The 14,598-nt window shown below is 37.9% G+C and overlaps 1 protein-coding gene across 3 annotated transcripts in view; it reads left to right on the top strand.

The window, feature by feature from the left end:
* ASXL3 (ASXL transcriptional regulator 3) overlaps window positions 1-14,598 on the top strand; it is a 133,284-nt gene that overhangs the window by 71,426 nt on the left and 47,260 nt on the right. For 2 of the 3 annotated variants that reach the window (XM_037381151.1, XM_037381153.1), the window contains 2 exons: window positions 11,109-11,226; window positions 12,150-12,269. In XM_037381151.1, the coding sequence (XP_037237048.1) occupies window positions 11,109-11,226; window positions 12,150-12,269 (238 nt within the window). Of the gene's footprint in view, window positions 1-140; window positions 2,401-3,394; window positions 3,757-11,108; window positions 11,227-12,149; window positions 12,270-14,598 lie in introns of those variants that run through there. The other variant, XM_037381154.1, reaches the window with a different exon arrangement.

The raw sequence follows: 14,598 nt of genomic DNA, 5'->3' as shown, positions 1-14,598 counted from the left end.
AAAAGGGCAAATTAATCGGAATAGCTTAATTAATATAAAAAGTCATAACATTGATGGAAGTCTTTGAAAACATTCCCTAAGGCAGTAGGGTTAGAGCAACATCAGAAAGTTAAGCAATCGATAAAAAGAAATTAGTTTTAATTAATTTGATGGTAATTAGATCCTGTACTTCAGTGTATGAGAATATTATTACAGCTATCAGTAAAATATTTTCTCTGTTCAGAGTATTAGACAAATGGACATTTGTATTGTGGCACAATGGACGATTTTTTCTTTGTTTTCTGTAAAGCTTCAGGTGTTGCTTACTGCTATATACATGCTGCAGATTTGATTTAATTTGATATTTTAGCAGAGTTGAATAAACTTTAACAGTGATTTTATTTATAAAATTGCTGTTGGAAATTTATTCTTTCACTTTCCAATCATTCCATTGCTTTTATGGATACATACTACATAATTTGTACAAAGAATCTGTAGCACCTTTGAATGCACAAGACACTTTAGACAGTTGTATGCAGTGCTCCTCCAACTGATACTGACTTACTGGTTCCATGCTAAAGTACCAGAAGATGAGCCATCATCATCCTCCCAGCAGGTGCTTATACTATATAAACATCTATATACTATATATATGTTGTAATGGTGTCTTCCCTAGCTACTGCATTTTTTCTATTACTGAACAGTCTTCACAGAATGAAAACCTACAAGATAGTCTTTCAAACAGTGGGTTCTTCACATTAACTTGATCTTGTGTGTATTTGTTTTGTAATCCATTAAAATTAAAGTGAGAGGCAAGTTGATAATGTGCAGTACTGCTTGAAGATCTGACCTAGAATTAGAAGATTTTTCTCCACTGTTTATCTACTTACTAACCAGTCTAGTCATATGTAATTAAAGTGTTATGTGCTGGATTTATGTATGATTTGATTTTTAATGAATTCTAGAGGTATATTCCTGGGTTTAGATTACAAAGAACAATCTCAGGTTTCCTTGTAACAGCCTGCATTTTAGGATGTTCTCATGGATCAAGCTAGTGTCACAACACTGCATTTCTTGAGCTATGCTAGGAGCTTGGAGGTAAGGGTGTTTTCTGAGACCTGGCTCTTGGTCTTGATTCCTCTCAGGTAGCAGTGGATCTGGGGTGCTTTGCAGGGGCTAAGGAGGTTTGTAGTTGCAGTGGACTCTCACAGGATCATGTCACAGTTCAGACCTTATCTCCCCATCTTTCAAAGGCTGGGCTGCCATTTTGGTCTGGAAACTTTCTAGCTTCACCACCTTCCATAGTGTCCTTGTTGGGAGAAAGGTTTTGAGTGTTTTACTGGTGAGTGTGTTTCACGCTTCTTTTTAATTTTGGAGGGAGTTTCAGTTTTTTCCTCTTTTATAGTATCTGAGTGTAATGTCCAAAATACTAGTTCCCATTCACAAGGGTTGAGACAAGAGTCTATGGTGTAGAGCTGCATTTTATGCATGGCTTTCTGATGGCAGATTTTACAGATTTCTGTTTCCCTTTTGCTGTTGGAAGTGCTTGGGTATGTGTGCCCAGCTGTTGCTGATCTAGTACCTTTGAAAAGAAGGTTTATGGCATGCTGTCACACACTTGATTTCCTATCAGTACTGATCAGTTCCATACTGATTTACCTCATTTTCGCACACGAAAGTTTTGGCATGCAGACCCATGTAAGCACCTCTTCCTGGGAAGGTACTGAACTACATCTGCATCTGCTAGCAGTGGTACATGGTCACACTACTGTGTGAATTATTCTTGGTCTGGACAAGGCTAACTCAAGTACGGACATCAAGTCATGGCATAGTATCTACCATGCTCCTTTCTGGTCCAGTTTCTGTTCCATTGACTTGAGGTGATACTTTTTTTGGAAGTCTTCGCTATGTACAGATTTGTCTGTATCTATCAAGCTGTTCTTGGAACATTTCTCAGAAGAAACGGTTATACCTGCAAACTGGCCTCACATAGGTAACACTGAGCATATGTGAATATCCAGGACATTGAGGTGGTATTAGTGTCTGTTGGACTCTGATAGCCAAGTATAACACCTTGTCCATCAGTGTACCAGTTGTTTCCTGGGGCGGTACCAAGAGAGGATAAAGAACTTGAAGATGCACTCTAACGATGTCTGGGATGATAGTAGACCTCCCAGACATGGAAGAAAATCCTGCCTCACTTTTGGCACTTTGGAATCAGCACCAAGAAGGGTACCCATAAATTTTCTGTTGGGAGAAGAGAAGGATACTCCATTCAGACTCAGGATCTGAATACAGACCAGGACATGTCTGAGACTGTGCTGGGCATCCAGATCTCTTTGTAGAGACAGAAACTCCAGAGACAGCAGCCAAGTGGGTTTGGGAGGAGAGAAGCTCAGGAAATAAGGGAATCTACACAAGGTATGTTACTGCTGTGGTTTGTTTTGTTTTTCTTAACTTTGGGCTTTGTCTGCATGCTTGGTGGCTGGGTTCGTATATGTGCCACTATTTTATTCATAAAGTGGGTAGATGCAGGTTTTTTTTATGGAGAAGGCACCCATCCATGTGATCTGTTCTTACAGTAGAAGTGGCAACTCCACACCCCCTTTTTTTCCAGTGGATGCTGTCAGGCCCCAAGCAGTAAGATAGCTGTGGGGAAGTTATGGTTTGGCTCCTGTGTTGCTTCTGAATTATAGGATGTTAGACCTGTACAGCTCCAAATAACATTTGAGGCTGACTTTTCTAGCTGTAATTATTATTAGAAACCAACCTACAACCTGAAGCAACAAGAGACCAAATTTCAGACCAGAATGGTGAACAGTGTAATTTAGCCCTGATTTACCCAAATTCACAGGACTAGTTTATCAAGATTTCCTTGCCTAGGTTGACACTGAAGATGGAATCCCGATCTCCCTTGATGCTGGCGGGGATTTGCTTTCCTGTCTTCAGCTCAGGCACACTGCTTATCTTGCTTTGAGAGAAGAACAAGAGCAAACTCCCCTGTCTTCCTCCTTCCACACTCATTCTGTTAGGACTTCTTTACTTGACTACAGCCAGATGCAGGTTATATTGAAGCATTTTGCTGTCTGTAGAAAGTAATCCAGTATGAGTCTGTCTGTGGTGTCTATGCTTTCACTCATTTGAGCAACTACTCACTCACGTGTTCTGCTGTAAGCCTGATATATTTACCTGCCCTCTTTTCCCTTTGTTGCCCCCAAAGAAACAAAGATGACAGAGGATATCATTATGATTATGTCCTTATCACTTAGAATTTGAGCACAGGGTGTCTTTCTGAAAGGCTCTGATAGTCCACTGTGAACGGAGAAGTAATTTTTAGTACCGAATTCCTCGGTGTAGAGAGTATGCTGCTGTTTCTCAGTGTCTCTGTTAACCATTTTCCTATGTTTCATTTCAGATGCTACAAATTTACCAAGGCCACAGTTGGAGAATTCTGGCTCCCTAGCTGAAGCATTTGATCAGAAGTCTGGCCCAATAAGTGATGATTCTTGACAAATTTTCCTGTCAACAAATGGAAAGCAAGGAAAACATGTTGGTTTTTGACTTCTAGAGAGACATGGGAAGGGACAGTGGAATTTACAAAATGCACTCAGGAAAATGGAAGTTCGAAGATGGTTAAACTGATTTTCTGATTGCCAAGACAAGTCTAGGGAAGAGGACAGAGAAACTATGGCAGGGAGACTGCATAATGGGGAAAAGAAGCTGGAAGAGCAGGAGCTCTTCAGGGAGTACATGCATTGCCCGAAGGCAGGCTGCACGGTATGTCCCTCTAAAGGTCCCTATGCATGGGCAGCATGTGCCAGCTGCTCAACACAGTGCTTTGGTAAGAGACAAGATAATGTGTATGAGACTCTCTTCTGGGTCATCCCTGTGGTTCTCAGCCCTTATCCATGATGGGAAGAAAGGGACAGGAATCCACAAAATCCCTGTATTCTTTTTGTACCTCTTTTTAATAACTAGCTCCCTGTTGCTGGGGCATTCTGCTTGTTTGTTTTTCCTCTGGGGTTGTTTGCGTAGCATGCTTTTTGCAGCACTCCTGCATGTTTTCTGATTTAATAAATGTATATTCCAGAATTTTGTACTCTGAGGAGTAACTAAGAAGAATTTTAAAGCAACTTTGGAACAGTACTGTGTTGAAGTGTAGTTGTCCCTTTACCTCAATGTAGAATAGTTAAATGTTCATTTAAATCTACCATTGCTACATAGTGGAATCTCCTTCCCAAATATAGGTCAAAAGCACTTCGTTCTTTTCTGTAGAGGCAGTTGCTTGTCCCAAGTCTCAGACAGTCAAGCTGATGATAGCGGCCTAATTCTAAGCATCGCACTTGTCTGATGACATTTTTCTTTAAGTAGCAGGGGGAGCTATTTAAGATGGATTGGTCATTGCTACTCTATTAATGACAAATATCATCACTGGAGATGACAGTCCCAGACAAGCTTTTCCAATGATGTTACATGATTTCTCCATATAGTGGCAGTGGATGTCTAAGTGAATATCTTCTTCTGGGCCATATGAAAAGAACAGCTTTTGATTTGAATAGTTTATAGCATGGAATTATACCCAGGTAAAAATTAATCATGCCTTGATTTTGAAGTGCTTCTTAGAAATGGTTGGCCTGTTACGGGAAAGACAGGAGTTGGAACAGCTCACAACTCTTCAGAGCTCTAGGAAGCCTCCTATAAAATGCTGACAAGCAGTTATCTACAAATGCTGTTCCCGGAGCTGTTGTGTAGGTCCCCAAAAGGCTGTGTGCGCAGTGCTTGTGGGCATGTGGCAGAACCCAGGCTGGAATAAGATGTCTGACAGAAAGGCATTCCACTGTAACTGCTCATATTGGTGCAATGTAAATTCTTTGAGAAGTAATATGACAAGATTTTTGATCTTGAGAATAGTAGTCTAGCCGTGAAGCCCCCTCTGTGTGTTTTGGGCCCTGTGCAGAGTATGTTTGTAAATTTGATCTAATGGAAAATGTTGATTACTGTTTTAAGATTTTGTATTGACATTGCTATCTTTATTTTAGTTTGTTTTTAAACTGCTTTCAACAAACTGTTTCCTTACCTATTTGTGCTTTGTTGTGCCAACAAACAGATTTCCCCATAAAGCACTTTTCAGCTGATACATATTATTACTTTAGTACTACACAAACAATTTTAAAACAACCAACTCTCTTCTCTTTGGAAAAAAGTGTCACTAAGTCGATGCATATCCCATCATCATTCCCATTCATGTACAAGTCAGAACAGACACTGAACACATCACATGGGGTTTTGTCCTTCTTTCTGTTGTTGGGAAAGCAACAAAAATGTTTAGTTTGCAGTCTATCATGATTGCAGCAACTGTAGCTGTGAATGCATTATTGTATCCTATAGAGGATAGTGCTGGCTTGTAGGTGTACAGACACGCACATAAATCTCTGTCTCTGCGCCACAGATGTCCAAACACTTTAGTTCAATGTTGGTTAATATACAGGTAAATGTTCAGTTGTTAATGTATACTGTAGTTGTACAGAAAGACCCTGACCGCTGCTGGGACCTAAAGAACAAATACACAACAAGAAATTATTTTGTTCCATATACAGGTATAAGTGTCACAGGGTAGGAGGCATGGGACAAAAATAGATAGTTATTTGAGAAGTTGTTATTAGTGTTTGAAAATAAACCCAAGGTCTCCAAACTTCTAGCCTGGTGTTTTGCCACTACTCTTTATGATTGGTTGTGTACACTTGGCACCAATACTGTTTTGTTTGGTGTAGAAGTTTGGTTGGAAGTAAATTAATTTACTCTATGCTTTCAAAATGGCACTTTGTATTTTTTAGCTGTTTCCATAAGACATCTTTATTATTGTTTTAATCTTAAGTTGGCATGCTTATAACTGAGTACTTTTACTATATGTTTAATATAAGTAGCGGCATCCTGAAAATAATGTTTGTTCTTCATGATCTGTGGTGCTTGCTGTTTTATTTTAACTGCTCTATGTATCCATGAAACAGGTTGCCACTGAGATACTTTAATTTAATAGAGACATGGGAATTAAAGACTGTCTTAATTTTACTAACAAAATGAGGGTGAGAAGGAGGACAAAGACTGAATTTTATGGTGGTGTTAAGTGATTCAGTGATAAACTATAAATCTACTTCATCTTTGCCAATTTGAGATCCATGACCATGATGTAGACTTGTTATTTATTTTGTGCAATAGACTTTTCTCAGTGTATCCTAGTGTTTTTCACATGGCAGAACAGAAGAATTCTATAGCTTTACATTTCTGATCCATAATGTGTGAAATTTCAAAGGTTACATTTCATGATAAGAGTTTCAGAGTGTAGACTTGACATTTACGGAATAAATAGAAATCTGGGATGATGTTGCTTAATGTAACCAAGTGTTACATATCTCTGTTGTTAATAATTTTTAACAGTCTCAGCATGTCATGCATTTAAGCTCAAATGAAAGTGGTTTTCTGCATTAATGGTTTATCTGTATGCTGCATTTTTTCATTCTGAATTGAAAAGATGTAGGAAAGAAAAATAATAATAAAATATCCTGAGCAGAGCAGTAAAATCAGAGCATAGAGCTTGACATTTTGGTTCTGGTGCTTTTGGGGATGTATTTTCCCCCTCTCTTCAGTTACCTTTTAGTTTATATTGCTTCCTTTCATTCCTACCTCAAAAATTATTTTACTAGTTTTTACTGAAGAGAGTCAACCGTTTTGTCACATGGGTGAAGAAGTCTTTCCTGTGTTAAGATCATCTAAATATGAAACAAGTATCCTTAAGAACAGATAATGGCATTCATGAAACCTCCAACACACTGCCATACTCCAGCAGGGGCATAAACTCCCCGAGAAAGAGGAGACTTGCACTTTCCACCTCTTTATAAAAAACTGCTTGGAATTAGAAGATCACTGTTAATTGCATGGTGTTTTTCTTTTGCCATCTATCTTCAGAGTTTGTGTTTTCTTAATATTCATCTTTTTATGTTATTTTGAGTTCTTTGGATGAAAATGGATTGATAGGTTACTTAAAGATTTTGGAAATAAAAATAATTTCATTAAACAAATCAGTTATGCCAAGCCCTGTTTAATGACCGTGGCAGTGTTATTCAACAGATGGTCACAGGTTCATTTTTATGAATGGGAATATTGGGAATTCTCCATACTCATTATGTGCAAGAGATTCACAGATGTCCTTTGCAAATCTACTTGTGAAAGGCTTGATGTAAGTACTATATTTTGGTGGTGATTTTAAGAGAGCTTTTAATGTTTAACTTGTATACCACATGAACTTTCATTTTCTTCCTTTCCTTTTCTATTTATGTGCTGTACAGATAGGATGGTAGTAATGTTTTACTGAATACTTCAACAGTGATCAGTTCTAGGAATTTACAACTTGCAGCTTTTTTAACAAGCGTTTAGCACAAAATGATTGAATACATTTGGAATGTAAAGATAGAGTCTCAGTAAAGAAAACATATACTTTATGTAACCTATCATATGTGCTATATGTGTTTCTCTCTTACTTTCCATAGTAAAAATGACACCTTATCATTTGGTAGATATAACTGGCTCTTTCTTGCATATCTGCAGGAAACCCAGCTAGGGGATTATATATATCTAAATATGGATGAGATGCAAAAGACTGTGTCAGTAAACGATGCCAAGGTAGTTTGTGTTACTGTTCTGTATCTGCAGTGAGATCTGGAACCTTTTTTCTTTGGAATAAGTTATAAAATTTCTCATTTTCTTCAGTGTTAGTTACGAATTTGACTCATCTACTTTGTGTTTATTCCCTTCACAAGAAAAGCCAAAACGAGAGATTTATTTGGTCATGGTGACTAGGAAAGCACTAAATTAACTTGGTGCACTAAAAGCTCAATATAATAAAGTGTTTGGTGTGTGTTTCACTTTGAGTAATCCCATTGATTTCCCTACTAAGTAGAATTAATCTTGGGATGTAAGATTCTTGTCTTATGCTACAGTAGTCTAGTATCCTAAAATTGATATCCCTCAGGCTCTGTGTAGGGAAGTTATATATTCATCCTCAGCAGAGACTGCACAGAGAGTCCTTGGTCTACACTTAACTCCTGGTGTTTCGCCTTACTAGTAACTAGGCATCAGTTGGCAATTTCTCCCTCTGCTGGATTGCTCCTGGTGGTGTCTTACAAAGACTTGTCTATCCAAAATTTCAATCCCTGCAGCTTTAAAATTAAAGTAGAATTTAACACAAAATTGTTGTGGTTAGCTGGGAATAATATTTCCCACTAAACAGGATGACTGAGCAAAATCTCAGCCATCTTTTTACTTTGCAAATCAAATGTTAGATTATTTACTTAATACTTTTGTACCCTCCTCCCCTGCCTCATATCTTTCCTTTGACAAGTCAAAAGTTAGAGGCATAGCAAAGATTATTCGTCTGTTCTCTGGGCACAGTGTAATTCATTGGTACTTCGTATTAAAACTTTGACTTACATTTTCATGTCCACATGGTTTTAATTTTTCTTCCATTCTACAACCTGTCTTTCAGGTGTCCACTTGTGTAGCTTTAATGTCAGCTTGAATCATCCTATACAGACTGGTTTCCAAAGTTAACTATGGGCCCTGTGTGGCGATCACTTCCTTGCATTGTAGAACTGAAGGAGGTGGAGGAGCGACTGGCAATGAAAGAGAGAATGTTAGGGAAAAAGATACCCTGAAAAGCAAGTGTGTGTCAAAGGGAAATGGTATATTTAAGGTTTGTGCTTGATCCTCACTTGTTGGGATGCTTAGCCTGTAGCTCAGAAGTGGGCTAGGCTCCAAAGTAAATGGTGCTGGTAGCAACGTTTGCCTGCTGCCAGCCGTGTTGCCCTGTCTTGTGGCTCTGAGTGTCCGGAGAGTACTGGGATGAGCCGTGTTGTCTTGCATTTGTGTTCTGTGAGCAGGGGGTGGCCTGTGCTTCTTGGAAGTGCTAGATCAGATAATGCCAGATTGTGTAAACGTGTGCTTAAGGTCCACAAGTGGCTTTCCTGTAACACGAAAGAAGGTAAGTGGTGCACCTGACAAAGACAGGGTACCGCTGCCCTTGCTGCAGCGGCGGGTGTCACCTAAGGTGTACAAATGCTGACTACCTGTCATTGATGGAGGATACACTGCTGCTTACTTTCTCTCATTTGTGGGAGTTCAGTCTAAAGCACTGAAAATCAACTGTCAGACAAAGAATCTACCTTTGTCACCGTGGCTGTATAAATCATTAAAATGGTATTTCCTTATGGATGCTGGCAACAAGGCTATGGTCCCTGGTAGAGATGGAGGTTGTCTTGAAAGGTCAGGAGGAGGCTGGAAGAGAACATGGGATATTGTTTGGGCTCTTACTCATTTGTCTAGGGAGGATGACGCTGAAGATCATTATTTCTTCGCTTTGCTCTTCATTGGCCAAATCAGACTCTGGGGCACAACAATACAAAGTTTGCATTGTGGTTATATTGGTATGCTGATAGCACAGAAGTTGGCTGTCTTTTGAGTTAATTTTTAGTGGACCGTTTGTTACTGTCTCAGTAGTATTAATATTAAATGACAATCACCTGTTTTGACACTTAGCTTGGCAGGGCTGTGGACTGAGGGTCATCTTTGGAATTTTTGAGAAATGTTAACATTTTGGAATTTTCTATCCATGAGTCTGGCTGTGCTTGCTCAATACCAGTATGAATTTTCTGTCTTTAAAATGTGTGAAGTATAGGCTGTTCTTCATGGTTTTCTGCTTGCGTCTTTGGTTCAGTGCAGATCTGACAAGCTTCCTCTCTTTGTTTGATTTCAAGTGTTCTAATTTACTTTTTATTGCACAGTGCTTATGTGTATTTTAAGAAGTGTACTATAAAAGGGGTTAATCTATGAAATAGCTTTTGTGTGGCTTGGTGTATTTTATGTTGTGTAGTGTGTTATTTTGAGGAATAGAGTGATATTGATTTTTTTTTTCCAGCTGTTTTTTTTTTTTTCTTTTTAGCTATGTGAACATTTTGGAAAGATATTACAGATTAATTGAAGTTACAGACTTAAACCTTATAAGGCATCAGTCATCCATGCTCATAAACCTACAGGGGTAATTCTTATCGAATACATTCCTTGTTGATGTTGTATTACTTTAATAAATCCCCCCAAGATCATAACAGAAATCACAGTTATAAAGAGAGAGTGCACAGTAAGATTGGTGAAAAATAGACAGGAGGATAAGAGAGATCTGCATTAAGCCCAGCCTTCTGATTAATTCCAGAATTTTAATGCTTGCAGATGTATTAATTAGCAGGTATTCATATTTGTATGTTTTAAGATCTTTTGAATCAGGTATCATGTTCCATATAAAACAGTCTGACAGGTATTTGCTATTTCTAATCTTTAAATATTTTGTATTACATTATCAACCCTGTATTCAATCCATTTATGAAACACAAAGCACTCCCATTTGTAGAGATTTATTCTTGTATCATTTTTCCCCAGATTTGCCAGAACACCATCGTGTTCGTGTTCTGAAGGTTAATGCCCAAAGTCAAGCAGACAGAAGCCAAGTGCTGCAAGGTTTCCAAGATTAGGACTGATTCCCTTCACAAAAATAAATGATTCCTGCCATGTTCAGTGATTTTGTGCAGCACTACTCACGGCTGAGTGAGTGCATCAATACTGTAGTCCTTACATGCTGTACATACTGATGACACTCTGTGTTAACTTGATTGACTGAGCAGTATACTGGAGAGGATGCACCTGCGAGAGATGTGCAGACATATATATTTTTATTCTGGTTTTGAAACATTTATTTTACATTTTTTTCACTTGGAAGTCTTAGTTTCACATTCCATGGGTTATCATGTTGTGCTGTTAAGGTAGAGCAAACAATTATGTGCTTCTTTGTTGTCAAAATTGTATTGGAAAATGATGTAAGGTGCATCTTCTTTCTCTATTAAAAAAAGCCTGATTTTATATTTTAAAAGAAAATGACATAAAGGGGACGAGTGTGAAGTCTGGCAAGTAGCTATGTAAATTTTGCTTATTTTAAGAGATTCAGTTTAATGGTAGAGATATGTCTCATGTAATTCACTCATAAGCATTATTTTTTGTTACATTTTTATGTTTTGTTATCGTTTTTGTAGGCTTTAAGACAACAGCAGAAAAGAAGAAATGGAGTCTCAATGATGGTAAACAAGACTGTTCCTCGTGTTGTTTTGACACCATTAAAGGTGTCTGATGAGCAGTCGGATTCACCTTCAGGTAAATAGCTAAAGGACTGTTTGCAAGATCAGCTCTAGTCACAGAGCCTTCCTCTGAATCAGCCGTGTAGCATACAGAATTTGGAACTGCTGAAATAATATTTCCACTTGGTGGCTTTGCTTAATGTCTTTATTTCCTTATCAAATGTGGTGTCTCAGGGATGGAGATTTTTCTTTAATAAAGAATTAAAGCGCACAGTAAAATGACAATTGGTGATAGCAGCTGCTTTAAAGGAATGCAAAGTAAGATTTTTTTTGGCTCTGGAACTCTAATGGAGGACTGCATGCTGGCATTCAATGCCACAAAAAGGGGAGGGGTGGGGAAAGAGGCAAGCTTCTCTGTGAACGTGAATTTGTGTCTCAATTCTGCATTGCAATACTCAGATCCTTTTGTTACCATTTCTTCTTCTGCTACCATGCTTATCACTGCAGCATAACCTTGACCTTTAGTTCTGATGGTTGAGTTGCTTCATTTTAAGAGTTTTCTATGTTTAACACGAATTGACAATTGTATTTCCAGGGTTATCTCTTCCATAAATGTTTCTTCACAAAGAAACAACCTTTTTTTAGCTTTTGGATTGGTTTACTGCCCCATAACTTGAGGTTAAAATATTTTTAAAGGTATCTCCTGGGCATTATAGGAAAACATTATTTATATTAGATCAGTGAACATTGTTATTGACTGCAGTGTTCAATAAACTTTAGTTTTCAGCACTTAATTGATTTACTGAGCTTTTACTTCCATTTCCTCTGATGATGAGGAATTGTATTGTGACCAGAAAGGTATATTGCCTTTCAGCAAGTAGATGTCATGTTTTTTTAAATACTGTTTCTGTGGTTTTTTTACAGTGTAAGGGTGCTTGGGGGGATTGTTGGAACAAGTGCATCAGTATCATGTTTGGGGGCTTTTATTTTTTTCCTAAGGATCTGAATCTAAAAATGGTGAAGCAGATGGTTCTGATAAAGAGATGAAACTTGGGCAAAAGTCGCCAACTGGAAAACAAACAAGCCAGCACTTAAAGAGGTTAAAAAAATCTGGTTTAGGTGAGTAGAAGTAAAACAAATGTCTTACTTGTTATTGTAATACTGATATTTTTCTAAACTCTTGTGTTCTCTTTAGAAGTTTTATTTTTCAGGTTTATCTGCCCCTTTTCCAAACTCAGCAGCTGACCCTTTCTCAAGAAGGCATCTTTCTTTCTGGCTACCTGGAAAATCCATGGGCAATTTTTTTCCCACCCAGAATGCTTTTCTGTAGTTGCTTTTTAAAGTTTGACAGACTGAAGCAACTGCAGGCAGAGAGGTCATTTAGCAATTAGCTTCTGATTGCTGCATTATGATTTTTTGGGGGGATGGGGGCAGGGTGCAGCAAATATTCTCTCTTCTTGGTAGATTTGCATACTGTCTAATACGCATTTATTCCCAAAGATAGTGGTGTTTTTGCCCTATTAGAAGTTAGTCCTCTTCATTTGCATTGTCATATAGAGATTTGGCATATCATTTTTGGTTGATTCTCTTTCTTTGGTTGATTTGTTTCTTCAATTGGATTCTTAATTATTTTGAAGCTACATCTCTTGTGGTGGTAGATACAGTTTCTGATTTTATTTTCTGTGTTCTTTAGCAAGATTTGTGGATGATGCTCTGTAATTAATGAAGAATTTTCTCTGAAGAGATGCTAAGAGTAAATTCTCAGTAGCTCCATGCGATAGGCAGATTTTCCTGCTCTGCATGAAGTATATTGGAAATGTTCCCTAAGGAGCAGAAAATGTAGTGTTCACTAACACTCTTGTATTGGCTAAAGTAAAGTAGAATAATTACAAAACTGTTTCTTTATCTTTACAAAGGACTTCTTAAATTCAGCAGCCTGCTGGATCATTTAGAGAAGTATTTTGCAATGTGGCCATGTTGGAAAAGTTAGCGAACAAGCTTTTTGCAGTGGCTAGATCAGCCTAAAAATTATTTACTGTCTGTCTCTGTGGTGATAAGATTGTACTTCTTTATTAATTATCCATCCTAGTCCTATCTTTATGTATAATGATCCTTAAAATAGCTTGAAGGTACTTTACTTCCTAAATATCATAGGTTGGTTATTGAATATGTTATTGCCAGTTTGGGTGAACTGTTTCCTGCAAGCCTTACTGTATCACAGCCTGCTATGAAAGTGTACTTTGGTTTCATATAGGATCTGCCTGTGCATTATTGATCAGATTCAGATGGATAGCTAGTTCTGTGTGTTGATCAAATGGCATTATTCAAAACTGAAAGTACTTTTTCAGTATTACAAGTTTGGCTATGCAAAGATACGTTCGATTTTAGATGACTTCCTGTAACTTTTCTCTACATTTAATATTGAGATATATAATGTATACATTCCTCCCCAGACCCAGATATTTCATCAGCTGTTGGCCAGTGATACCAAATGTAGAGCGAATTAATTAGATTTTTTGTGGATTTCAGAAAAAATCACCTAGCCTTTTGGGACACCACACTTGGAATGCATGAAACTTTGTATAAGGTTTAGGAGTTTCTGTTCCTGTATGTGCTGAAATGTTTCTCTTATGACATAATATTTCTTGATATACTAATCGAACAGTTGTTGAGCATCTTTGAGAATAGGTCCAGTGTTCTATATAGTGCATGACTCAGTTCCAGCACTGATTGTCTGAAACTCTGCTGACCTGCCCAACGTTCACTGCATTTTGTATTTGGTAGACTTTCTGAGTTCTTATTAAACATGATAACTTTTCCCCCTTTTAGTTAGCTGATTCTGCTCACTATGTGATTTCTTTTTTTTATTATTATGATTTTTATACGTTGATGTAGAACCATGGTGCTCCCAGTTTTTCATAGTTAATTCTCTATCTCGGCGGCTAATCTCTTCTTTTCCAAGGCTGTAAGCTTGAGTTTCTCGCTCATCTTCCAGGTTCTGTTTCTGATCTGGGCAGTGATCCTCCCAAACTCTGGTAGCAGCTATATAAGGGTTCAAAATGTCTTTCTATGTGGAAAATAATATTAAAAATATGGGCATATGTTTTGTCATAAACTCCTCTCAGAGCTGTGATTACCCATGCAGTAGTGGCACTCTTGTGATATTCCACAGAATTACTGCTTTCTCTTCTACTCCCAAATACTTCACTCAATCTGATTACAAACTTGAGACATGTAGTAAAGGTCCTAAACCATAGGAAGGGTGCAGGAGAGGGAATTTGTTGTTCATCTGAAAAGATTTTGTTTTTTGAAGTAATGGGTATGCTGGGCAGCCACAGTGAGTTACTGGCCTGTCATCCTAGGAATAGTACACGTATTTCTTCCACAAGTTGATAAAACCTCCATAGTAACCTGTAAGTGGTAGCAGGTCAATTGAAAAATGTGTGAC

Source organism: Falco rusticolus, chromosome 3 (genome assembly GCF_015220075.1).
Source record: "Falco rusticolus isolate bFalRus1 chromosome 3, bFalRus1.pri, whole genome shotgun sequence".
NCBI lineage: Eukaryota > Metazoa > Chordata > Aves > Falconiformes > Falconidae > Falco > Falco rusticolus.
The sequence above is the reverse complement of the archived record's forward strand: the minus strand, read 5'-3'. Positions and strand labels throughout refer to the sequence as shown.